At 46.9% G+C, this 27,439-nt stretch overlaps 1 protein-coding gene across 3 annotated transcripts in view; it reads right to left on the bottom strand.

Annotated features, from left to right (window-relative positions):
* PPARGC1A (PPARG coactivator 1 alpha) overlaps positions 1 to 27,439 on the bottom strand; it is a 762,252-nt gene that overhangs the window by 114,153 nt on the left and 620,660 nt on the right. For 2 of the 3 annotated variants that reach the window (XM_077301524.1, XM_077301525.1), the window contains one exon: positions 16,502 to 16,681. In XM_077301524.1, coding sequence (XP_077157639.1) covers positions 16,502 to 16,681 — 180 coding nt within the window. Of the gene's footprint in view, positions 1 to 9,692; positions 9,927 to 16,501; positions 16,682 to 27,439 lie in introns of those variants that run through there. The other variant, XM_077301526.1, reaches the window with a different exon arrangement.

Raw genomic sequence — 27,439 nt, 5'->3', positions numbered from 1 at the left:
TGGATCAGGTCAATGGTCCATCTAGCCCAACACTCTGTAATACAGAGGCCAAAACCCAGGGGCCATCAGGAGGTTTATCAATGGGTCTAGAACTCCAGAAAAACTCCCACTGGTGCTCCTGAAGCACCATGAACACAGAGCATCACTGCCTTAGACAGAAGACCAAAAGAGCGGCCAAGCTGAGAGTCCCACCAGCACTAAGAATTCAGAACACCACTATTATTATTATTATTATTATTATTATTATTATTATTATTATTATTATTATTATTAGATTTATTTATTTATAGCAATATAGTACTCAGATTTTTTTTTAAGGTCCACAAAAGATCACACGGTGAAAAAGGCTGAGGAGCAGCAGTGAGGAAAGCTCTATTTAAAGCTCATTTTCAACAGCAAACTACAGAGATTCAGAAGCACAACGAAGGGGTAGAAAATTGAAGACAGGCATTTCGCTCAAAAGTGGCTCAACCACGCCTTGCTAACCCATTTGTATGAACAGGTAAATAAATCCCCCTAGCATTTGGTTACTAAAACGGGTCTATCTGAAATGACAGGAAAAGTTCATTATCAACCAGTTACTAAAATGGAAAGCAAAGGCAGTTTCAAAATGGCAACCGTGTTCCATCTACACCAGGCTTTCTCAACCAGGGTCTTGTGAAACCCTGGAGCTTGGTGATGGCCCTGGAAGGGTCCCAAGTGAGTGGGAGTTAATTATTTTTTTTATAAATTTTAAACATAGGGACTGGTGTGTTGAGAGGGCAGCTGGGGAATTGGGTTTTATGGCATTTATTTTATTGTTGGAAAGCACCGTGAGCCACCTTAGCCCAAGAGTAAAAGGTAAAGGTATCCCCTGTGCAAGCACTGAAGAAGAAGAAGAAGAAGAAGAAGAAGAAGAAGAAGAAGAAGAAGAAGAAGAGTTGGTTCTTATATGCCGCTTTTCCCTGTCCGAAGGAGGCTCAAAGCGGCTTACAGTTGCCTTCCCTTTCCTCTCCCCACAACAGACAGCCTGTGGGGTGAGTCATGTCTGACCCTTGGGGTGACGCCCTCCAACGTTTTCATGGCAGACTCAATACGGGGTGGTTTGCCAGTGCCTTCCCCAGTCATTACCGTTTACCCCCCCCCAGCAAGCTGGGTACTCATTTTACCAACCTCAGAAGGATGGAAGGCTGAGTCAACCTTGAGCCGGCTGCTGGGATTGAACTCCCAGCCTCATGGGCAGACAGCTTCAGACAGAATTTCTGCCGCTTACCACTCTGTGCCACAAGAGTAGAGGTTAATCAATCAAACAAATAAATAAGTTGACAAAGGTTGATCTATACCTTGTGGTGAATAGCTACTGGTAGACCTCTGGTCCATATGTTTATCTCCTGTTTCCTCAACCGTAGCTTGCTAAGATCCGGGAAAGGGGGTGGGGGAATCAATACATCACTAAATATTACAACTATTTAAAAACATGTGCAAGGAATCCAGCAACAGCTGGCAACCAGTCCATACCATTAGAAAACAGCAATTTCAAGATAACATAATTACTAGAAAACTGAACGTCAGAATAACAAAAGCCCTCAATCTCACCTGCCTGCCTTTAACAAGCCAGGGACAATGTAGCAACATGTGTGAGACAGTTTCTATTGTTCCGGAAGCAAAAGAACACTTTCTTTCCATCCAGGGAATGGCTTTAAACATTCTAGCATATTTGGCAGCTGAAAGCAAATTGCATCTCGCTCATAAAATTAAACGTTTACATTTTAAGGCTTTACATTTCGTGATCAAGCAATTGGCAGCTGGAGAACAAGTCGAGGGAATATAGATTTTTGTGTCGCCCTTCCACTCAACTTAGGGCCCCAAGGCAGTGGACAATCAAAAACATTAAAAACAGCTTTAAAAAAACAAAACATATATAAGAATTAAAACAATGGAACAGGAAGGAGGGTCAAATGAAGACCAAACAAAACAGAAATCCTCACTTGCTGGAGAAAGACAATGTTAGAGGAGGTCAGACTGTAATCCCTGAGAGAATTTTCTGTGCCATGTTCTCAGGTGGCATCTAGCTTCCGAAGGCAAGGGCACTCAAAGCAGGACATCTGAAGATGACCCGAAATATCGGGTAGGATGATAAGGGAGGAGGTGGTCATTCAGGTATTGATTGATTGATTCAATTTGTTTCCCACCACTCTCCATGGTTGTGAGCCATATAGAAATTTAAATCGATCGATCGATCAATTTCTATTTTTATAACCCACCCTTCCTAGACGCTCAGAAAGGGTGGCAACATGAAATAAACAATCCGTCAAATATTAAATTTCATAATAAATTACCAGTAAAATGTTTCACATTTCAATAGCCCCCAACTGGTTTAGTCCAGGGAGGGGGTCAGATCCTTGGAAAACTGATCTTCTCTCTGTTTCAGTAATGAGAACAGCAGTTCTTGTTGGTCCATTGAGGCTTCGATCACAGGCCTGGTGGAACAGTTCTGGTTGGCAGGCCCTGAAGAACTGATTAACATCCCACAGGGCCGTGATCCCTTTCGATGGAGCATCCCACCAATCTGGGGCCAAGTCCAAAAATGCCCTGGCTCTTGTTGAGGCCAGCTTCAACTTCCTTGTACCTTTAAGATCAATCACTGTTGCTAATTTAGAAAACTAACAAAATTTGTGGCAGAGTATGAGCTTTCGTGAGTCACTGCTTACTGCGTCAGATACACATGAAAAGTGCCAGCCCCGGCCAGAAAATGTTGTCTGTCTTGAAGGTTCCACTGGATTTGTTCTCTTTTCTACGGCTACCGACTAATCCATCTTGATTGTTACTTATTTAGACACTTAGCCCTCACTTTTCTCTCCAGTAGAGACCTAAAGCAGCTTAGCGCAACCTTCGTTTCACACCACATTATTCAACCGAGATGCCAAGTGAGGGGTGGTTTAGAAGCCGAAGGAAGGAAGGAAGGAAGGAAGGAAGGAAGGAAGGAAGGAAGGAGGGAGGGAGGGAGGGAGGGAGGGAGGGAGGGAGGGAGGGAGGGAGGGAGGAAGGGGGGAAGGAGGGAAGGAGGGAGGGAGGGAGGGAGGGAGGGAGGGAGGAAGGAAGGAAGGAAGGAAGGAAGGAAGGAAGGAAGGAAGGAAGGAAGGAAGGAAGGAAGGAAGGAAGGAAGGAAGGAAGGAAGGAAGGAAGGAAGGAAGGAAGCTGCCACTCTCAACTACTATACTAAGCATGATCTCCAAAACAGGAATGATCAACAAGAGAGTAAACTCATGGTGCTTCTCATGGGTAAACTTGTTTCTTTAATGTTCCCAACAAACTTTAAGATCCCATTCTAACTCCAGAGTGCATTGCCACTTTAAGACTGCAGTGCAAGTTTACCTTAAGATTCTTCTCTTAATGAAGGCTGGCTTTAAAAAGGGTCAGATTGTAACTCCAAGTTGGATAGACTTGGCCCTTCCTTAAAGGTTTTCATAGAACTTTTTAAAAAGGTATGTTCATCAGTATTTTTATAATGCCTCTCTTTGTTATATTACTAAAATCATCACAATCAGACAGCCTGAATTTCTACTAGAAAGGGGACTGAAGCTTAACTGGTGAGTGATTCTACCTTGATTTTATTTTGGTAAAAATAGTGCATATTGTGTTAGCCATATAAGAACCAACTCTTCTTCCTCTTCAGTAATATCAGGGCTCTCTCAGCCTCACCTTCCTCACAGGGTGTCTGTTGTAGGGAGAGGAAAGGGAAGGCGAATGTAAGCTGCTTTGAGACTCCTACAGGTAAAGAAAAGTGGCATATAAGAACCAACTCTTCTTCTTCAGTGATATCAGGGCTCTCTCAGCCTCACCTTCCTCACAGGGTGTCTGTTGTGGGGAGAGGAAGGGAAGGTGATTATAAGCCGCTTTGAGACTCCTAGTAGAGAAAAGCGGCACATAAGAACCAATTCTTCTTCTTCTTCTAAAAATTAATTATTATTTTATGTTTACATGTTTAGAGTTCTTCTTCATTGAAGAAAGGTTCGAAAGTATATCTGTACCAGACTGTGTTCTGGCAAGAACTCTGTTGAGTCCATTTCCCTGTAGAAATTGGCTGCTTTGGAGGGTGGGCCCCCCTCCCCCTCCAACCCCTGCCCTCCCCAGGCACCAGCCCCAAAAGCTCCACAAATTTCCCAACTAAAAGGTTTCAACCTGAATGCCACCAGGTAAAGGTAAAGGTATCCCCTGTGCAAGCACCAGGTCATGTCTGACCCTTGGGGTGACGCCCTCTAGCGTTTTCATGGCAGACTCAATACGGGGTGGTTTGCCAGTGCCTTCCCCAAGAATGCCACCAACCTTCAGCCTAATATACCTGACAGGGTCGTTGTTAGGATAAAATGGAGAGGGGGTGGAGAAGGAAATGCATAAATATTTCCCAGGCCTATATATGGAGGCAACACAGCAAGTGTGAGAGGCAAATTTTGCTGCAGCCTCCAGACCTCTTCCAGGCAGAGGCACAAGAGAAGGGAATGGTGGCTATTCCCTCCTGAGCTCTGGAAAAATGAGCGGCTGCCAAGCTGTGGCTTAGTGGTGGAGCATCTGCTTGGTATGCAGAAGGTCCCAGGTTCCATCCCCAGCATCTCCAGTTAAAAGTCTGTATATTCCAGATGGACACCTGTGACTGTTGCTAGCTTCCCAGGCCATAATTCACAATTTTTAAGGTGGGAAAGATGTCTTTTGAAAACCTGTAATTCCTTCCAAACAAACAACATGGTTGGCTGGGTTTCCACTGAGACAGGAACCTAGTGTCCTTTTAAAGATCAGCAGAATTTATTCTCGAATCGGTGTTCCTGGGAAGAGATCTTGGCTCAAAAACAAAACACCAACAAGCTATGACTTGTTCCACTTGTCTAGAGCTGCCAAAACTGGGAATTTCTGAAAATTTGGGGAAGGAACCCGGGGAGGGTGGACTTCGGGGTGACCTTTCCTCCAGAGGGAACTGATCTCTGTAGTCTGGAGACCCTTTGTCATACCAAGAGAACTCCACTGCCCACACCTGGAGGTTGGCAACACCTCTGGGATCTTGTTTTATTTTGCTGTCACAGGCAGCGATTTGTCTGGAACCGATTTCAGTTAGCAAAAGCATTGGAGGCTTGAAAGGTTCGTCTCCACTCTCCCTTCCCATGTGGCCCCGATCCAGATTGCAGCGGCATGCCCGGGCACAATTTGCTTTTCTGCCGACTGTTGATGGAGCTTCCGTGACCCCCTGTCATGTCTCGTTTGCCTTTATACACCATCTGTAATATCTGGCGGCTAGGTTATTAGAAATGTCATGCTTAGTGACGCTATTAAAAAGAGGAGGCTACAACACAACAAAATCCTGGGAATGAAATTAGAGTTGACAAGTTCACAACTTTGCAAAATGCAAATGCAGCACGAACTATAGCAGCCAGTCAATCTTTTCAACGCATTTATTATTCAACTGCTGTCCAGATCTCACCGTTCTTGGCTTGTGGGTTTGTATTAGCCTTCATCTGAGGAATCTGATGTGGTCATCATGGGAATTATCCCATTAACGGTACAACAGCCCTATCAGGTAGGGCAGGAGGGGTGCTAACAGAAGGAAAATAACCTGTGCTTCTTTTAGACAGAGTGATAACGAACATCCCTGGTAAATAACTTATCTATGAAAGGGTCATGGCATTTTTTCCTTAAGGAAAGCGGCAACCCTATGGAGTAGGCTGGATAAAATCACTCAGCAGGACTCACAGATAAACGGGATTTTGATCCTGGATCTCCCTGATCCCAGTCCAGGGTTTCTTGCCCACTGTCCACTCACCCCTGCCAAAGTCTTTCAGGAGAAGCTTAAGTCCTGAAATGGACCTAAATGTCATTTAGCAATCTGTGACACAAAAATCTGACTCACCAATAGAGGCAGCTCAATACAACTTCAGCACTGCCTGCGGAAACCCAGAACGCTTAGCTAACCCAAAATGAGAGGCCTCACCTTAGAAACATGTGTGTCTGATCTACCTTTCCAATGCCAGATGTGTGTGAATGCTTCACTCACAAGTAAAGATGAGCATGAACTGGAACATTCCAGGTTGAGGTTCAAGGTGTTATTGAACCATCAAACCCAAACAAAACAAAAGTCTCAAAATGATCCAGCCAGTTTGTTCCTCCCTGATTAGAAGCCAATCTTAAGCTACTGATTTCCATTTTCCTCACTTCCAAGCTTGAGGGAATGAAATCGGTTGCTGAAATGACTGCTGGCCATTTCAATGGTCCATTTCACTTTCCCCCCATCTAAGTTTAAATGGCTGGCAGCCATTTCAGCAGTCTGCTTCACTTCCTGCAGTTTGGAAGGGTGGGAGCAAAACTGACCGTTTGAATGGCTCGTGGCTATGAAAACCTAACAGGGCAACTCAGATGCTAGGTTTAAATGGTCCAATCTCCAAATAGAACTGGGCAAAAATCTAGGAAATATTCAGGGGAGGCACAAATAGGCCAAATGCATGATGAACTTAGGTCATGAACTGGTTTGTGCCCATCCCTATTCACCAGAGCTGATTGCTCATGGAGAAACCATTAGAGTTGCCAACATCCAGGGGGTAGGGGGAGGCTTCCCACTATCTTCAATTGATTTCCAGACCCCCGAAATCTGTTGGCCCATAGAAAATGGCCGCTTAAAAGGGTGGACTGCATGGCTGAAGTCCCTCTTCTCTCCTAACCCCCTCCCCAGGCTATACCCCCCCAAAAAAAATCTCCAGGTATTTACCAACTCTGAGCTGGCAACCATAGAAACAGTACATGTGGGGGGGGGACTTCTGTGCTAGCCTCCTCCTGGCTGTTGCCTCTTGTTGACCTGTAGAGATGCTCTTTCCGTTGTCCCTTACCACAGAGACAGAATTCAAGCATGTGGTTTCCAACATTCTCTTTGAAAGTGCTCAGCCACAGGAATGTTCGGTCATGGGATGGGACCTCACGTCCAGAGGGTCTCCACGGTGGCCACCAATAAATGGATTGGGATAACAATGATACAGAGAAAACCCAGATCTGCAGCAATGGGCTTCTCGTGGATTGATTTTAGCAGTCATCCACACAATGACCTCTCTGCAGGATTACTTGGCAGATGTAAGGCAACCTGTTTTCCCCCAGTAGGAGCAACTCTAACCACAGTGATGAGGCAAAGGGAACTTTCCCCTTAAATTACAGCATTGACCTTACCCCCAAATCCTTTGCAACCATTGAGAGTCATGATTTTTCAATTGATTTATCTGGGGTAAAGTTAGAGGCAACACCACCACTCTGGGTTAGGAAATACCTGGAGATTGGGGGGGAGGGGTTTGAGGGAGGCGGGGTTTGGGGAGGGACTTTGATGGCCCATCAGGCCACAGAAATCACCTTCCAAAGCTGCCATTTTTTCCCAGGAATCTGATCTCTGATGCCTGGAAATACATGGCGATTCCAGGAGGTATCCAGCCATCCCCTTGAAGTTGGCAACCTTAACCCCATGACTTCCCCACAACTTTGGTTTCCTATCTGACAAAGGGATAAAGACTGCGGAACCCACATCTTTGCTGTCCCAGACCCAGGACTTTGAATATTGCATCAAAACCATGAACAAATTTCAGAGTCACACTCTTTCTCCTTCCCTCTGGTGAAGTGTCAGGAAAGGGTTAAGCGGGTGGACTCTTGGGAGACACACAATCTAACACTAACCCTTCATTTCCCTCCACTTTGCTTATCGGCAGCTGTCTTGACTTTCGAGATGTACAGCTTGTTGCCCAAACAAACCTGACCCAAGTTTTTGTTTCTAGAAACCATCTCTGAGTTCCGGGGTTTTGGAAGGAACGGAGCAAAGTTTGAGTCCAGTGGCTCCTTTAAGCGCAACTAACTTCGATCCAAGGCGTTAGTTTTCATAGGTAAGAAGAACCAAAGTGGCTATGCACACAAGTGCATGTGGTATTAGAAGAGAGAAGATGGAGTTTCCTATGATACCAGAACACATGTTGTTAAGCCTGTGTTCAGACCTACCCCCCTTTCAAGCCAGACATTTCTCTTTTTTTTTGTGCAACGACAGCTGCAAGATGAGTGCTGCAATAAAATCAGAGTCCAGTAGGACCTTTAAGACCAACAAAGATTTATTCAAGGCGTGAGCTTTCGAGTCGAAAGCTCACGCCTTGAATAAATCTTTGTTGGTCTTAAAGGTCCTACTGGACTCTGATTTTATTGTGCCGCTTCAGACCATTTGAATCTAATATTAGTATTGGTAAGAATTGGAAGACCCTGGAGATACCAAGTATTGAGTCATGGTTGGACAAAGTTGCCTGATCTATCAAAGATAGTGAAACTCACCTCTACAGTCAACAAAAAGCCAATAGAAGATTTCCAGGAGCAACGGAGCTTCTGCAAGGATTACCTTGTCAAAGGAAGAGTCAAGGGAACATTAAAGGCTATGGAGGGATGAGGAATGAGGGATGGGGATATTTTGTAATCGATGGCTCTTTTGTTCTTTTCTGTATACTTAAGGTAAAGGTAACCCCTGTGCAAACACTGAGTCATGCCTGACCCTTGGGGCGATGCCCTCTAGCGTTTTCTTGGTGGACTCAATACAGGGTAGTTTGCCAGTGCCTTCCCCAGTCATTACCTTTTACCCCCCAGCAAGCTGGGGACTCATTTTACTGACCTCGGAAGGATGGAAGGCTGAGTCAACCTTGAGCCGGCTACTGGGATCGAACTCCCAGCCTCATGGGCAGACAGCTTCAGACAGCATTTCTGCTGCCTTACCACTCTGCGCCACAAGAGGCTCTTTCTGTATACTTATATAGTTAAAAAATTAAAAAGATGTTAATTAAAAAAGGAAAAAATTGTGTATGCACACGAAAGCTAACACCTCGAAGAGAACTTAGGTGGTCTTCAAGGTGCCACTGGACTCAAAACTTCTTCTACTGCTTTGAACCAATAGGGCTGCCCACCTGAATCTATCTTCTTGGTAGGGGCAGGCAGAGTTCCCCAGTGCACAGTGCTCCCAACCTCCAGGTGGGTAGCTAAATACAAACACCATGAGAGGCACATACATAATAGAAGTTCCATAGAATCAGAGTTGGAAGGGACCTCCTGGGTCATCTAGTCCAACCCCCTGTACTATGCAGGACACTCACAACCCTCTCACTCATCCACTATAACCTGCCATCCCCTTAAGCCTTCACAGAATCAGCCTCTCTGTCAGATTGCTATCCACACATTGTTTAAAAAGTTCCAAAGGTGGAGAACCCACCACCTCCTGAGGAAGCCTGTCCCACTGACAAACCACATTAACTGTCAGGAACTTCTTCCGGATGTTTAGACGGAATTTCTTTTGAATTAATTTTGTCTCATTGGTTCTGGTCCGTCCCTCCGGGGCAAGAGAGAACAACTCTGCTCCATCCTCTATAGGGCAGCCTTTTAAATACTTGGAATACCAGGTTTATTTTAGTGTCACAAGAGCCTCAAGTAAGGCTAACGTGTTTTCACTTGCTTATCGAGAACTCCCTTACGACTAGCTTGTCAAGAATTAAACAGCTTCCGGTAGCTCTGCTTTCAAATCAAAACATCTTCATCGAAATCTCAATTACTTCTGCACTGAAATATACAGAGGAAAACAGTCAAACAAAACAGCTCACTGACACAATGCATTTTGCCTAACAGCTAACATCAAAGCACATGTCAAAGTGTAACAGCGAACATCAAAGTGTATTTACCTCGTCTAGAGCTCTTAACAGGCACATGCTCCCTGCAAACTCCCATCAAGGTTAGTAACCTGCATGCGTAGCTGAAAGAAATAGAGCCCTACCCAGGTGTGAGGGATTAATTAGCACGGCTACTTAAAACAATATTAAACAACTTTTTAAAGGATGGGCCTTGCAGTAAGCATTAGCTTCTTCAAAGGAATCACCAAAAGTTGTTGATTATAAAGAGCATGACAGCTCTAGTGCATTATTTAAACCCCTCGGTGCAAAGGTGTTACGCTTAAAGACAAAACTGACTTCCTTCCTCAGCAAAAGTCTATCCAAATCAATGTTTTGATATGGCTTGGCTAACTGTTTCCAGTATAACAAACTTGAAGTCATCAAAGGCGTGATTTGCCTGCAAATAAGGTTCAACCATGGGAGCATCTTTGATTTTTGTTCTTAGTTCTTGATCTACGCTCGCTGATTCTTAATTTTATAGGCCTGGGTGACCTGAGGAAGGGTGCTTGCACTCAAAAGCTCATCCCTTGAATAAATCTTTGTTGGGCTTAAAGGTGCCAGTGGACTCTGATTTTATTGTGCTAGTTCAGACCAACACGGCTATTCATTTGAATCTACCTGTGTAATATTTGTGACATTTACATATCCGGGGGTAAATGCAATTTTTAGACCCATTTATGCACGGGGGAGCCTCTTGTGGCGCAGAGTTGTAAGGCAGCCGTCTGAAAGCTTTGCCCATGAGGCTGGGAGTTCAATCCCAGCAGCCGGCTCAAGGTTGACTCAGCCTTCCATCCTTCCGAGGTCGGTAAAATGAGTACCCAGCTTGCTGGGGGGTAAACGGTAATGACTGGGGAAGGCACTGGCAAACCACCCCGTATTGAGTCTGCCATGAAAACGCTGGAGGGCGTCACCCCAAGGGTCAGGCATGACTCGGTGCTTGCACAGGGGATACCTTTACCTTTACCTTTATGCACGGGGGTTTTAGCGCGCATTCAGGGTGGAATGGCGGCGACTAAAATCACCGATAACGCACGGTGCCGGTGGCAACAGGCTGCAGATTCGACGCACGCCGCCGGAAAGGCCACGTTAGCGGAACGCGGGAGAAACCACAGCTTCCTTGACAACCAGGGCCCAATCAGACACGGCGCCAAAGGCGCCGCGTGCATAATCGGGGAGTGTGTTGCAGTCGGTAAAGCTGTAAATGAAAACTGCAATCAGGAAGGTCCACCTGGTTGGTGACCCAAGCAGATTTGCAAACTGCAGTTGTGGCACTTCAAGTGCCCCATAGGACCTCTACCTTCAATTCCAACTTCACTACTGTCTGTATGAGTGAGCCACCCTCCCACAGTCCTGGTTCTCCTGAGACCAATCCTAGGTCTTCCTAAACAACCCGATATGTCATTTCAAATCTGCCAATGCCTATAAAGGGATTGTTTAATGTCATTAGGTAAGGGTGTGTAGTCCATTGACGAATGAATGGTTAAATCCTAATCCTAGCTTTAAATAGTTGTTTCCTGGCAATCTTTCTCACCTTCTGTAAAGCATTAGTCTCTACTACAGCTGGGTAACCCCTTAAATAAAGGTTAGGAGACATCTCACTAGCAGAGTCCTCAAGAGCACGCAAACTGATAGCATTTTTCTTAATTCTCATAAATAACCTGAATGGTGCATTAGCTTTCAAACTCTAAGGGTGAAACGATCTGAAGTTCAAATACACGTTTCTATCCGTTGGTTTGCGAAATAATTTCGTTCCTGGTTTCGATTCATTGGTAACATAAATGTCAATATCCCAAAAAAGAAATCACTGTTTTGCTCAGTAAAACTGATGTTGACATCCTGTTCCTTTAGCCAGCTGGCAAAGTTCTTCATACAGTCATACTCTTTAAACACAAGAATCAAATGATCTATAGCCCTCTTGAAGACTGGATTCAAATGAGTAGCCGTGTTGGTCTGAAGTAGCACAATAAAATCAGAGTCCAGTAGCACCTTTAAGACCAACAAAGATTTATTCAGGGCGTGAGCCTTCGTCAGACTATGACCTTCTTACATGACAGGGAATATAAGGGAATTGTATTTGTTAGTCTTAAAGGGGCCTCTTGAAGATCATATCATAGAAGGGCCTGGAGATCTACAGCTGATTTGCAGATGATCAAGATCAGCTCCCCTGGAGAAAAGGGCTACTTTGGAGGGCAAACTCTATGGCAGGGCTTCCCAACTAGGGTTCTGGGGAAACCTGGGTTTACGTGAGAGTTCCCTAGGAGTTAAACAGCCTTTCCCAGAAGTTCAAATGGTTGCTGACATCACTGGAGCTCATTTCCCCTTTTGCTCTACAGGCCTAGTCGATCAGTTGTTTGGCTGGCGCCCGCATCTTACTCCAACTCCCACTTCTCTGAAAGGGCATGTCATTGCTTCCGGGGTTCCTTGAAGCCTGAAAAATATTTTAGGGGATTCTCCATGGTCAAAAGGTATGGCATTAAACGCAGCTGAGGTCTTCTTCCTTCCCATATCCCAGCCCAAAGCGCCCAGTAATTCTCCTCTCAAGAGTCAGTGCCTTAACTCGTGCAGCATGCCCTTCTCTCTCATATTCCAGTTCCCTCCTAGTTTAGGCTAACTCCTGTATCTGGCAAACAACCGTTTCTTTATCTCCGAAACCAAAAAGGAAAATCGTGATTTGAAAACAAGGTGTCCACTTCCGGCTTGGAGACAAATTATGTTTGTCTGCAAACAAAAGGAGGGCACCTTTTTTTTTCAAACTGTGAGTTGCATTTCTGGTTTGCGCTTCCCGATCCAGATTTCACTGCCAACTGTAATTACTGCAAATCACAGAACTGCGGAGTATGGGATGGAAGAAGGGAGCACATGGACACAATGTTTACTGGGATGATCTTCAGTTAGAGCAAGAAAGTAGCTTCTTCTTCTGTCTGCAGTTCTGATTCAAGAACACACATACTCATCATGTTCCATCGTGGTTGACAGCTTGAAACACCATGCCTTATTCCTCTTTGCAGTGCACACAGAGAAAGAAGGGCAGGACACATCCTGGGCACCCTGGGAATACGTGTGACAACAGCTAGCCCAAGAAACTTGGTCACTGGCTCATTTAAGAGAGATTTGGGGTTTGCGGTTTTATTTTTGAAAACATTTTTCGCTACTGAGCCATGAGGATAGGGGGGAGGTGAACAGTTTAACAATAAATAAAATCAAAATGGTCAGATGAATATATTCTCCTCTACGCCTTTGAAAAACACCCAAAGTTCCCACAGCAGAGGCAGAAGAGTTTCTTCAGCATATAAATCCACAGGGTTCCTTTTCTAAAGCCATATAAAGGGCTTCTGGTTGTACACAAAACCAAGAATGAACATTCTCTAGCAGGGTAAATACCCAGTGGCTGGCACCTTGTGGCAGACTGTGGGATGCACCCTCACAATGATGTTACACTACTCTAGGACTGAGCAGAGACTATCCTAGAGCAGAATGATGTCACTTCCAGGTATGCACAGGAAGTGATGTTGGCAGAGAGTTGCCCTTGTATCAGGAGACCGGGTAACCCTATGTTCCGGTATCACCTGTGATGAACTGCGGAACTCTCCAGATCAGTCAAAAAACCCAAAAACCCAAAAGGTGGGGCTCCGGGTATTTCCTCCAAATCCAGCCAGTTCAGAATCTTCATACTGTTTCCAACGCAGGTTCCAAAGCCTCTACAAAACACAGCACAGGTGACATGGATAAGCTCAGGACCAACCGTAACCCATGCAAATCCTTGCTCAAGCCTTAGAGCCTCTGTACCAGGGGTGGGCAAACTGTGGCCCTCCAGATGTCCATGGACTACAATTCCCATGATCCCCTGCCAGCCTCACTTTGTAGCCTTTGCTGGCAGGGGATCATGGGAATTGTAGTCCATGGACATCTGGAGGGCCACAGTTTACCCATCTCTGCTCACACTGGATTGCCCCGCACCACAAGGGTTTATTTCAACATGGCATTACCATAGAAACAGGAACAAACAAAGAGCAGAGATATTTGACCTCCGACCCAAGAGACATTTGCTTGCTAGTAAGGTTGACAGCTCCGGGCTGGGAAATACCTGAAAATTTGGAGGGTGGGGTCTGAGGTTTGTGGAGTCTGGGGTTTGGAGAGAGGAGGGACTTCAACGGGGGAATAAGGCCATGGAGTCCACCTTCCAAACTGGCCATTTCCTGTAGGGGAACTGATCTTTGTTGCCTGGAAATCAGCTGTAATCCCAGGAGAACTCCAGGTACCACCTGGAGGCTGGCAACCCTCCTTGCTAGGGCCCTGCTACTAATTGTTAAAGGAACAGGTTGGAATAAGGGTACGCGAGAACTTGGTGTGCAGAAAGCAGCAATGGCTTTATTTCTCCTCCCCTGAACTAGGGGAGGGAAGAAGGCAACAATGAAGGTGAGTGGTGTAAGAATTACAGGCACGGTGATTCCCCTCCTCCCCAGATGACTAACGAGACTCCATTCAGTGAAGCCTAAATTAGTTTCCTTCCACTTTACTAGAGTTTCCTAGAATTTCTTCCTAAGAACATACTCATGGTTTCCCATCATTGCTTTCTACAGCATCGTAAAAACGTCGGCTATCCAATCCTTTGTACATTTTTTTAAAAAGCACTTTGCACGCGGCTCGTTGCTCTAGCACGGAAACAGCAAGGCACAAAAGAACATGAGTCTCCTTGAAAAGCACCGCATTAGAGCCGGCCTAGCCGTGCACTCGAACATGCGCTGAATCGGTCCTTTCGCATCCAGCGAAAGCAAAGCGCGTGGCCCTGCTGAGCTGGATTGGGGTCACAGAGCTTTGCTACCTCAGCTGCTTTTTCTCGTAACAACCATCAATTTGTATAAAGGACACAGAAGAGACACTCGACCAAAGCATATTCCCCAAAGGCCAAAATCAGGACTATGAAACATAAAGGAGAGGAGGGGAGAACCCATGCCTTTCACAATTGAGATTTCACCACTGCTGCAGATAGAATCATAGAATCATAGAGTTGGAAGGGGCCATACAGGCCATCTAGTCCAACCCCCTGCTCAACGCAGGATCAGCCCTAAGCATCCTAAAGCATCCAAGAAAAGTGTGTATCCAACCTTTGCTTGAAGACTGCCAGTGAGATCTTCCTCCTGCACCTCATTTGAGGCATCCTATGGCCATTGACAAATACGTATTTGCACATTTTTAAAGACCTGTATCTGAATTCACCTATACTCAAGTCTCTCCCCCCCCACACACACACACACACAAAGCAACTGAGAAAAGACCTTCTTCATCTCCAAACAATGGATTTCCTTGTTCTTCTCTTTGGGATCCTTTGTGCTCACAAAACTTGCTAACACTGGTTTGGGTGATTTGCTTCATAAACTTTCACAATACCTCAGTATTAGCCCACAGGGCAAGTTATCTTATTTGTTCTTCGGTCCTTTGGCTCAAGAGAAAAAAAATGAAGCCCTCATTTCCAGTATTGCACTCCAGTTTCCACTCAATACTACATGATGATCCTGGTTAAAAGCTGGGCGATTTGTTTCATAAACGGTAATCAGTTGCTGCTTATCACTAAAATTGCCCTAGATCACGCTTTACGGCCGCACTTTCCTTTAAAAAAAAGTATACCAATTGCAGCTGGAAAATTCCTGAGCATCGTTCCACTACTGAGTTGCCAACCAACAAGTATTTCACTGGGCTGACTGGTAAAACAGGTTTTGTCAAACGGTTAGATCCAGCCAGCTTTGCCACTGCATTGTAGCCGCCCGACATATGCTTGACCTGGGGGCTATTAGGTCTTTCACCCATGCAGGTCCCATGATCTGCATAGCCTTTTAGGGGGAGCCAAAAGGGACCACTCCCCCCCTTTTGCCACCAAGAGGAAACACAAGCAACTTTAACATCTTGATCTTCAGCGGCTCCACATTCTGCCATGAATGCAACAATGCCCTGCCATCTGACATGTTCAGGATTAACTCCATCACCAACAATGTTTCTGATGTCCGTAATACTAATCTGACCCTCTCACATGGCTCATTCTCAAATGCTAATTCATTCAGAATGAATAAGATGTATTTTGAGCCCAGGACTTTCTTGCACCCTTCCTCGTGCAAGCATTCCTCCAGCCAGGCGGCCGATGTCGGAAGCCTCAGGCACCATGAGAGACGGTGTCTTCCATTCCAGAGAACTGAAATCGTCTTGAGATCTTAAAACAGCACAGCACATTTAAAAACCACAGAACAGCTCTGTCTGCATCTCACAAAATACTCCTTCGCCAGGCTGACTTGCACTACCCTACGTTAGTTCCCAGGCAGCACTGGGAGAATGTGCAGGAGTTGAAATAGGACAAGGCAATTCAGAGTGCTCACATCCTACCCATCCAAGGAGCTCACTCAGGGAGGACTTCCAGAACAAGAGGCCTGCAAGCAATTTCAGTATGGGCAAGCAGTCGCCCATCGCTAATCCCTGATTTATTGAATTCTGTGCACGACAACACACCCTCCCCCCTGTGGATTGATACTTGTGAAATCAGAAAGCTGGAAAAAAAAGTTCTCAGTTCTTTGGAGATAAATGTTGGGCAACCCCCCAAACGCTGATATTGACGCCTAAAAGCAATGGGTTGTTTTATCCCATTGATCCAGGCAGGTCAGTGTGTAAAAATCTTAACCCATCTCCAAAGAATCAGATTCACTTTCCTATACCTGACAGTAACCAAGGAAAAAAATAATTTTGGCTCGCGAAAAATAACCGTCTTGATTGAATCGGAGAATGTTACACTTGTCATCTAGATCATGATTTTAAAAAGGAGAAGAGCATTTCCTTACCTCGAAAATATTCGATGATTCATTGGTGTACTGATTGGAAATTATCTCCGATTGGTCGCTGTACCATTTGAGTCCACCGAGAAAGCTGTCCGCATCCAAATCATTCACGTCTAATTCAGAGAGGTCGAGTTCAGGAAGATCCGGGCAGAGAGGCTGGTCTTCGCCAACCAGGGCAGCACACTTGGGGGGGAGGAGGGGAGGAGGAGAGACAGAAACACCTTCATTAACTACAAGAAGTCAAGAACAAGAACAGCAGCACGCGAGAAGAATCATCTCTCAGCCTACTCCAGTGGTTCTCAACCTTCCTAATGCCGCGACCCTTTAATACGGTTCCTCCTGTTGTGGTGACCCCCAACCACAAAATTATGCAAGTGTTCTTTCAAGGAAATTAAACTGAAACTGACCAATGGCGTGAAGATCCATTTCTTGTGATGATTGTATATAAATTGGTTATATACAAGTTGTGGCTGGCGGTGGCTGAACTGAGCCGGGCCCACGGGGATTGGGACGCACTGCATGGCAAGTGGGCACAGGTGGAGAGGCAAATACTAGGCAAGGCTGACCCCCCCCTTAGCTCTTGGAATCTGATGAGCTCAGCCCAACCTGGGCCTGGCTTTATTGAGGAACGTGAAATAAGCCCTGCAATTGCATGCAACACAATGGCAGCACAAAAATACCCTCCTCCCATGGGTTCGGCAGGTGACAAAGAGGCCAAGGCAACAAAACGTGACCACGTTGGTTGAGGAAAGGGAGGAAAAGGAAGCTAGAGACCAACCAAGCTTCTCTGCTTAATCCCCATCAACAGAAATTGCTTTGTCACCTGCGTCAGTTCTGTGCTCTTGGGTGGTAGTTCTGTCACCATTTATGCCTGCTGCATCGTTTCGATGCACCGTTTGTGTGGGATTCATGCACACACACCTTACAGGAACGGCACAAAAGAATCACGGGATCCATTTCCAGGAGGGAAAGCAACAAGGGCAGGGCTGGATGGACAAACAAGAAACTCAAAGCCCGAGTTACAGAGGAAATCAGAAGAGCAGGGCAGAAAAGAGGCGGCAGAGGGCAGTGGTTAAAGTGCCGGAAGCCCAGGTTCGAATCCCTACTTGTGTCATGGACACCGGCTGGCTGACCTCAGGCTAATCACCCTCTCCCAGCTGAACCTACCTCACAGGACTGTTGCGAGAGTAACATGGAGGAGAAAAGAGGAGAACAACGGAAGCTGCTTCCGGTTCCCACGGAGGACCGACAGAGTGGGCTTAACTGTTGATTCACATTTTTTTTTTAATCCTATTTATATTGTACTCTATTTTTATTCTATTTTACAGGTTATCTGTAAACCCTTATCTTGTCAGCCGCCCCAAGACTCTGCGAGCGGCGGGATGCAAACCGTCAAGCGTCGTTAAACAATAGATAAAATTTTAAAAAATAAATAAAGGTGGGATGCAGAGAAGGCCAAGGAACAAACTGGAGAGCAAGCGTCAGCCCCGCAAATTCCCCCGTGGCTTCATTCACCTGCCCAGCCGATCTGGAATGACCAACACTGCAGTGACACAGGCCACAGTGACACAGGGGCTCCTTGAGGACCAGCACCACTGTATTGCTGGCATAACCTTTAGCAGGGGTAGTCAAACTGCGGCCCTCCAGATGTCCATGGACTACAATTCCCATGAGCCCCTGCCAGCAGGGGCTCATGGGAATTGTAGTCCATGGACATCTGGAGGGCCGCAGTTTGACTACCCCTGACCTTTAGCCTCCACGCAAACGCTTATGCCAAGAATACAACTCTGTCGGCCTTCAAGGTTCCCCCGGATTCACACTGGCTCCCGCTGCTGCTGCCCCCCACCTGACTCTCACAACAAACACAGCGTACACTGCGACGCCACCCTCATCAGCAGCCGGCTTTGAAATGTTTCCCATGGCAGGAGAAAGACGACTCCCTGCCAAGTGATGACCAAATACCTATAAATGTCACTTTCCATTTATGGGGCCTCCCAATCTAGGAGCTCCGTTTTCAGGTTACGAACGCCGCCTGAAAGGCAAGACGCAGGCCGATCGGAAACTGGGCTGTGGCCAAAGCAGCGGGGGCTGCGGCTGTGCGTTTTGCACGGCCCGACTCTCCCAAGCTCAGGATCACAAGGACGCTTTCTCATTTTCACAACAGCCTCGCCAGGAAGTTTGCTGTGTCCCTCCCCTCTTTTTTTTGCTGCATAGGTGAGACATTAACCAGCCTGCCAACATGCTCAGAGGCCAACAAGACCGCCTTTGGGAGCCCCGTTCCAGGTTGCCCACCATGGCTGTGAACGCATGCAAGATACTCCATCCCCCGTCCGTTTTTCTGTCCGTTGTACTACTGCAGACTCCTGAGAACCTGCAGTAGGCATACAGGTATTTCTTCATGTGCACCCTAACCATTGCATTGAATCCTGGGATACCGAAATACAAACAAGGATGCCATCTAGGGAAGGCCAGCAACCTGGCTGCCAGATCAAATGTGATTCTTTTCTGCCTCTTTGGCCCAGGGCCCAGCCTGGCAAAACGCTTTGCCCAAGGAGATCAGAGCCCTGGCAGGACCTTAAACTGTTCAGCAGGACTTGCACCCAGGCTGTGGACAAGGCCTTGAAATAACATGAAATAACACCCAAATCTAACAGCCTCCCTCTCAAAATCCTCCTAATTAAATGCCACTAGTGGGTTACACTGTCTGCCCCTTCCCTCTCCCCTAGGAGGAAGGGGACTTCAGGAAACGTGGCCCTTAGTTTTCAGAATTCTAAAGCCTAATTCAATTTAAATGCCTATTTTTGTATATGTAAAATCTGCCCTGTTCATCCGTCCCAAGTCTTCGGGGGAGGGCGGAATCTCAGTATCTAAATATAAATACATAACGCCACATAACGCCATAATCAGCAAGATCAACAAAGGCCCCCATACTTCCTGCGGTGTTTTGTCATCTTGGTATCTATCCAAGAACGGGCTTAAACTTGGCTGAGGTCTCCCAGGAAGACTTTGCCCTCCTGACTGCACCGGTCGTCCAGAATGTAAATGGCTTGCCCTGGCCAGAGCGGGCTTGAGCCATTTGCAGGTCGATTCCAAGCAGAGGTATACCCTTTCTTAGCCCACTAACTTCCCTTGGCCTTTGGAAGATGTAACACTGCACAGGACTCCGCCATTAAGTACCTAATCCGGACAAGATTTGAGTCCAGTGGCACCTTGAAGACCAATGAAGAATAGAGTATAAGCTTTTTAACTTCAAGGGGATGTAAAAGAACAGGATAGGTATTGTTAAATGCAAGTTGGACGAATATTTCTTTTCTCAATAGTAGCTTTGCAGTACGTAAGCACGTGCCCTGTTTCCTTTGCCCTGTTTCTTTTAAGGTGACCCCTGGACTCAAACTGTTTTGCCACTTCTGGTGAGCCACCTGAATCTGCCCAATTTGAAGCACTGATCGGTCTCAAAGACCCATCGTAGGGAATGGTAGAGGACAGGAAAGCCTGGAGGATCATTGTCCATGGGGTCGCGATGGGTCGGACACGACTTCGCACATAACAAGGTTCAAATGAGTAGCCGTGTTGGTCTGAAGTTGCACAATAAAATCAGAGTCTGGTAGCACCTTTAAGACCAACAAAGTTTTATTCAAGGTGTGAGCTTTTGAGTGCAAGTACTCGAAAGCTCACGCCTTGAATAAATCTTTGTTGGTCTTAAAGGTGCTACTGGACTCTGATTTTATTGTATCCATTGTAAAATTCTGGGATTCAGCAGACCTCAAGGGACACATTATGACTTTTGTGGGCCCCACCCCCATCCTCCACAAAGAAATATTTACAATCATGTTTTACGATGGCTCTGGGATAAAGGTAGATATAACCCAGGCTGCATTGCATTTCCCTTCATACCAACGCAGTTGAAGTATGTGCTAGAGTTGCTAGTCGTCCCCACCTCCAACCAAGGGTGGAGGGGGGGCGTTTCCCTGCCACCAGGCACAGCTAGACTGCCCTGCCCTACCTTGCCCTGCCCTGCCAATGCGTTTCATGGGCATAAGGTACTTATGCGCTCATGAGCCCCTCCCACCACAGTTATACCAATATTAAGGGGAAAATTTTAGATCACTTTAAGAGTTTAGCCAGCACGTAATAGGTTCTTGTGGGCCCTGACCATTTTTTTTCAGATGTTAGAACAAATTTAAAATGTTTTCTTTGACCCTAAAAGTTCATGTTTTTTTCTTCTGATTAAAAAAAAAATTGAAGCATTTTTGTAGCGATTGTACCTAGTTAAGAAGAGAGTTGTTTCTTTGTATTACTCGAAGGAGTCTCAAAGCAGTTCATAACTGACTTCCCCTCCTCTCCCCACAACAGACACGCTGTGTGATAGGTTAGGCTGAGAGAGCTCAAAGAGAACTGTGACTGGGCCAAGGTCACTCAGCTGGCAGCAGGTGGAGGACTGGGGAATTAAACCGGGCTCTCCAGATTAGAGGCCACACTCTTAATCACTGCACCAAGCTGTCTCTCAAAAAATATGACTAAATCAAGTAAATAAGATAAAAGTAATTACTGCATGCTTTCTCAACCAAGGGTTTTGTAAAACCCCGGTGTTTCTTAACAGACCTGGAAGTCTGACTGGGTGGGAGTTAATTAATTTTAGCACCTGCCATTGTCATCTAGGCCGGTGGTCCCCAACCACCGGGCCACGGTGCAAATTGTATCATTGCCTGGCTGCGCATAATGCGCATGCGCGGCTCCTTCTCCACGCCCCCCCCCGCAGTAAAAAACTTCCCAGGCCGCAAGCTTGCGGCCCGGCAAGCTTCTTACTGTGGGAGGGGGGAGGGAAGCAGGGCCGCGCATGCGCATTATGCGCGGCCAGGCAATCGTCCTCCCTGGTGCCTCCCTGGTGCCTCCAGTCCCCATTCTGCAGAATCGCACCACTTCCGGGGTTTCTCAAAGCCTGAAGAATGTTTCAGGGGTTTCTCAATGGTAAAAAATCTGAGAAAGGCTGAACTCGGGAGTTAAAAGTTAGCCCTGCATATTCTGTATGTCCTTCTAGAAACTCTTATGAAATTACTACTTGTATTGCATTGCTTGTGTATTTGCCCTGCCGACGACCAAGCATTTAGAACAGGAATTCTCAACCAGGGGGCTACAGACCCCCCAGAGCTCCACAGGGCCTCAGGGGGGGGGACATGGCATTGCCCCTCCTGCCATATTGGAGTCAGCCACAAGTCACTTCCATGGTTTCCCCTCCCCATCATAAGTATGAGATCTCTTGTGGTTTCTGTCCCTGAGCTGGGGCAGCGTCTGCCCACCTACTCCCACCTGTCTCTCCCCCACCACAGTCCTCAAGCCTGCCTGTTAACACAAATGGTGATGTCACTGCCGGTGACATGTCATTTCTGGGGGGCGTGGCAGGGAGGCGTGGCCACCTGACATCACCTCCGGGGCTCCTCCATGGTCAAAAGGTTGAAAAAGGCTGATCTAGAAGCTACAATATTGGCTGTAAAAAGGCTGCAGTGCTGGCAGACGCCCTATGCGGGACGAGACCTTAGTATAAGTACCTTGTTTGTCCTTTCAAGACCACCCGATAAAGACTGATTTACACAATATCCTGAGTGGTGTGTTCTTGTTCCTATATGTAGACAGCTGCCAACTGTGGGAAGGGCAGGGTATGGGGAGTGGAGGGAACTCAGCAGGGTTATGATGCCAGAGGCCACCCTACAAGCAGCCTGGTTCTTCAGGGACATCTGGAGATCTACTGTTCCAGTGGAGATCCCCAGGTGCCACCTGGAGGTTGGTTGCCAACCACATGCAAATTGTACCATTACATGTCATGATCTGCCCGACGGGGTGGGGGATAAGCAGTTAGAGAGTCAGACTCAGACCCAGGAGGCCCAAGATTCAAACCCCCACTCTGTTGTAGATATTTTTCACAGTCAGAGTAGTTCAGCAGTGGAATAGGCTGCCTAAGGAGGTGGTGAGCTCCCCCTCACTGGCGGTCTTCAAGCAAAGGTTGGATACACACTTTTCTTGGATGCTTTAGGATGCTTAGGGCTGATCCTACGTTGAGGAGGGGGTTGGACTAGATGGCCTGTATGGCCCCTTCCAACTCTATGATTCTATGATTCTATGATTTGCTGGGTGACCTCAGGCTAACCAACCTCCCTCTCAGCCTGACTCACTCCACAGGGTTGTGATGAGAAGAAAATGGAGAAAGGGCAAAAGACGTTTGTAAGCCCTTAAAATGACGAGCGAGTCCCTGAGCCATTAGAAAAGGGCAGCGTATCAATATGATAATATTAATTAAAAAATTAAAAATCAGAATTGCCAACCATGTCCTTGCAATCGTCCCTGACTAGGAGGTGACCAGGTGTGTTCCCGGGACTCACGTGTGAGCAATCATGAGTTGGAAGTAACCTTGGAAGTAAACGTATAAACGGGCCTAAAGTCCACAAATAAACTGCGGCATAGGAAAAAAATCCCCAAGATCCTAGCCCATAGCCCGATGGCAGAGCACAGATTTTTCACAGAGAAGGTCCCTGCTCTTTACGGTTAAGAGAACAGGGCTGGGAACGACCTCTGGCCAAGACCCTGGAAATCACGTGCCAGGTCCAGATAACGGTACAAGTCCAGATGGGCCAGTAGTCTGCCTACAACCAACTTCATTCACATTATGAAATTCATGTAGCATCGCTAGGGTGATGCCGTTTGTGTTCCTTCCATTCACGGAAAGAACAGAGCACTGTCACACACACTTCCTCCTCGTCCCCAAGGCCAACATCTCCCCGCTCCCTCCACAACGAGAGGAGAAGTTTATTTATAATCACCCTCATACCTAAAGGACTGCCTCACCCCTTATGACCCTGTCTTCATGCCGCCACCTGTGGCCTTTCGGTGGTGCCTTGCCCTTAATGCACCTGTTTAAGCGTGAGAAGGGCCAGGGCCTTTTCCATCATGGCCCCAACCGAGTACACGGCTTTATCCGAGGAGACGGGGAGCCCTGTGAAATGCGTCTGCCTTCCCTGGGGCATGTAAGACATTCTACCACGCATTCTGCTAATGCAGTTTTGGTGGAGTCTTAACATTAATACTGTTCACCTACAGGCCAAAATCATTGGTTCGCTGACGGTTGAGTTTTTCACCGGATTTTATAGAAATGAGCTTTAGCATTGTTATCATATTGTTATGTTGTCAGCCTCCCCGAGCCCCATTCCAGTGGTAGGGTGGGATAGAAATCTTCTAAATCAGGAGTAGTCAAACTGCGGCCCTCCAGATGTCCATGGACTACAATTCGCTGGCATTCGCTGGCAGGGGCTCCTGGGAATTGTAGTCCATGGACATCTGGAGGGCCGCAGTTTGACTACCCCTGTTCTAAATCAATACATAAATCATTAATAGTTGTATTGCTCTAGCATCAAGCTTCAACCAGACGTCAGTTATGGATTTTATACCCCTGCAATAAGACTATTACACAGCAAAAACATGGGCCATTCTGTGGAAGAGGGGTTTGACTGTTATCCTTCCTACAATACCACAGCAAAGCAGAGGAAAATGCAGACAGTGGACAATTTGGAGACATCATGCAGATGTACCAAAGGCAGTTCCAGTTTAGACCCAAAACCCAAGCAGATCCTCCGTAGGTTAGAAGCCTGATTCCAGGTCGGATCAAGTAATCAAGTCTGATCAAGTTACCGATGTGATTTTTACCAGTGGAAGGTCACTGGAAATAGCCTGGCAGGCCAGCAAATCCACACCGCAATCTGCACACGCGCTCGGTAGTGATAGCTGCTTATACTGATAAGCCATCCAAATTACTGACCCCTTCTGTCGGGAAATGTGTGCAAGAATTTTGACATGTTGGATTATAATGGAACATGTACGTCTTTTGTTGCTCTTAGTATCATGCATGAGAGTGGGTACTATTTTTATTAATTCTTTCAGAGCTAATCAGGTATCGAACTAAGCTGACCATATTGGTAGCCACACACCTTCGACTGCAGCTGGCCAAGTTCCTATATATACCAAGAAGGCGACAAGATTTCACACCCCCAGGTCTTTGCAGACAACCGACCGTCCTGTCAAAGGCGTCAAAGACCAGCCAATGCGCTTCCTGAGATTTCTCACCACCAGAAGCCATTGGGTTGAGTGTGCATCCCAACCAGGGCTGCACTCTAGATGGAGAAAGGGAAGCCCAAAGATGACATGCGACAGACTTTTTCATGTTTCTTTTTTAGTCATGCGGCCCCATGGAAAAAACTCATGCTCAGCACCACAAATTTCCAGACAGCCCGACAGCATCCAATTAAGAACGTTCTTAACTTGGCCGTCGAAAATCGGCGGAATTTCAGAGTGCTTCACGGCACATCAACATGCATTCAACTCTTCAGTGGTTCCTACGAACATGTGTTCTGAAGGCCATGCTCGCTCTCATGACTGTCTTGCACAATGGCCCTCAAAGGATGGAGGCGAGCTTGCAACACCATTCACACAGCACTTAGAGAGTTAAAAGCCCGGTGTCCGCAGAGTCCACTTTCAAACAGAGGACTTCAAGTTTGCATCCTGCATTTCACCACTCCTGGATTTATCTGCAGAAAACACTGCCGACGGGACAAGCCCCAAAAACAGATCCAGATTCCAGACGCCAATCACCTGCAACAGGGGGCAGAGTTCCCTTGATTTATTCTCTTCCCTTTCCGCCCTTCCCTCCCTCCCCTTGTTTGGGAATAGTCAGTTCAGGTGAGCGCATCGGTAGCCACAAAATGCTCCTTTCCCCCCCCTCCCCCGCCCAGAAAAAGGACCCAAATCCCTCAATGCATGTCACGCCGCTCGTCGATAATAAGGGCAGTTTTCTCGCTGAAGCCGGACTTCAGTAGGAACAGTTGACAGGCGATCCCTGCAGCAGCAAATGTGGCGTGTGACAACCTAATCGCGAGGCGCACTTTGGAAGAGAGAAACAGGGTCAACAGACACCGAGCAGATGACACGGGACAGCCAATTTACCCTTCCTCCCTCCCCCCCCCCCATCCTGATTCCAAGAGGAAAATGCAGGGAATTATGGGACTGGGACAGAGAGAGGAGAACCAATGGGGGGGGGGGGTGAGACTTGTCTTTGGACCCACCAGATCCTTCACTGCTATTCCTTAAGAGCAGTCAGAACTTAACAGCCAGAGGTCCATTTTTGGAACATAATGTATATGTGGACGGAGATGGGGAAGAGAAACCCCGGCATCCCCCCGACTCCCCCTTTTCTAGTCCTGAAATGACCTTTGGATAACAACGGTCCTAATGCCGAAACAACCTTTTCTTGACACCCCGATGAAATATGTGATCTCATTAAAGGATAAGCCAGGCCAGATCCTTGCCTGGAAAGGTCTACCCCCCAGGCCTGTCCCCCAGGCCCACCTCGGACACGCCGGGGGTTTCCAAACCAGGCCCTCAGAGTTCCAAAGTCGCCCACTGACCCCTTTGCTACTTTGCCTTTGCAAAAAAAATAAAATAAAATGAAATCGATGCGCTCACAGTGCATTGCCTAGCGAAGCCAGCCGAGTTCTCTCGAGAAGTGCATTATGAAAGCAAAGGGGAGGCCTGCCACGGCCTTTTGGAAGGAATTAACGGAGGGCAAGGGAAATCTGCCCTTTGCAGTTCTTTTTTTTATGATGATTGCTGTGTCACTAACCCGCCTTTCCCTCAAAAAAAAAAAAGAATCCGGAAAAGCAGAAGAAAAGCATGCCCCCTCTTGACACCGTGTGGACATGATAACAAAAACTCAGGCCTGGTGGCCAAGGCCCCTCGGTTTCTAATCTGAGACACACATTAGTAGCAAGTGTCCTTGTTATTAATTTATATTTGGCCTTTAAGCCATGCCAGGTGGAAGACTCCAAGTCCTATAACCGTCCTCATCTGACTCAGAGCTCTCTGGCTTTTGCCTAGACCACTCTAACAGGTGCCCTTTCCATACAATGTCACTTTGTTTGTTTGTTTTTGGAAGGGAGCGGAGCCAAGCCCAAGCTTATTGGGCAACCAGACCCTTCAATGTGTAATAATCTGTCGGCCGATCAAGCAGTCCCTCGACCACACAAAAGGCCGCTTATGGCCCCCTCTCTTTTCTGCCCACAGATTGTCTCCACCCACCCCTCCAAAGGCTCAAGGAACAGGTGAAGCTGATGATAATGGATCATGATAATTAAGCATCGCTCTCCATTGACCTCTTGGGAGAGTCACGCACCTGGGAAGGTGATTTTTGGAAAATACAGTCTGTACTTGTGTGTTGGTAGAGGGGGGAACTTTGCATGCACCTGGCAAATTATGGTAAGGGGGTTAAAACCAAGCTGTGGATTTGTAAGAAGTTTCTTTAAAAGAGTCCAAAGAGAGAAGGTGCCAAAAAACAACAACCACAACCACAACAACAACAACACACACGGAATTGCATCTTGGGGTTTCCCTGATCACTTTTGGTACAGAGCTTTCATTAAACACAGGAGTGCTCTGTGAGAATACTGAATCAGCTATCAAGATGCACAGGCCTTTCGTGGAGAGGAGGTTACCTGATTGTGGGGGTATGGGGGGTGGCCTTGGGGAAAGAAAAGGCTACCTGGTTGAGAGAGGGGGACTCGAAGGTGGGCGAGCCACTGCTGGGGGCTGCACCGAAAGCAAAAGACGCTGTTAGGATTTGAAGAGCAGCACAGATCGAGGGACAGAGGCAGCATGCAAGCCCCGACCAGGCAGACTGTGCACACAACAAAGTGCATGACAGTTTGGAAAGGCCGTGCCCAGGAGCCTAACCCAGCAGCGCCCCCCCTCCAAAACAAGCAGCGAGGGATGTGTAGGGGGGTGGGGGTGGGAAGGACCCCCTCGCTGCCATCCATTGTCTTTCCTTGTGACTCGCCTGAAATTCCTCCAGGAGCTCGAAGGTTTAAAATAGATCATCCTCATTTCCACGGGCGGCTGGCGTAGTTC

This window comes from Paroedura picta, chromosome 10 (assembly GCF_049243985.1).
Source record: "Paroedura picta isolate Pp20150507F chromosome 10, Ppicta_v3.0, whole genome shotgun sequence".
Lineage (NCBI taxonomy): Eukaryota > Metazoa > Chordata > Lepidosauria > Squamata > Gekkonidae > Paroedura > Paroedura picta.
The sequence above is the reverse complement of the archived record's forward strand: the minus strand, read 5'-3'. Positions and strand labels throughout refer to the sequence as shown.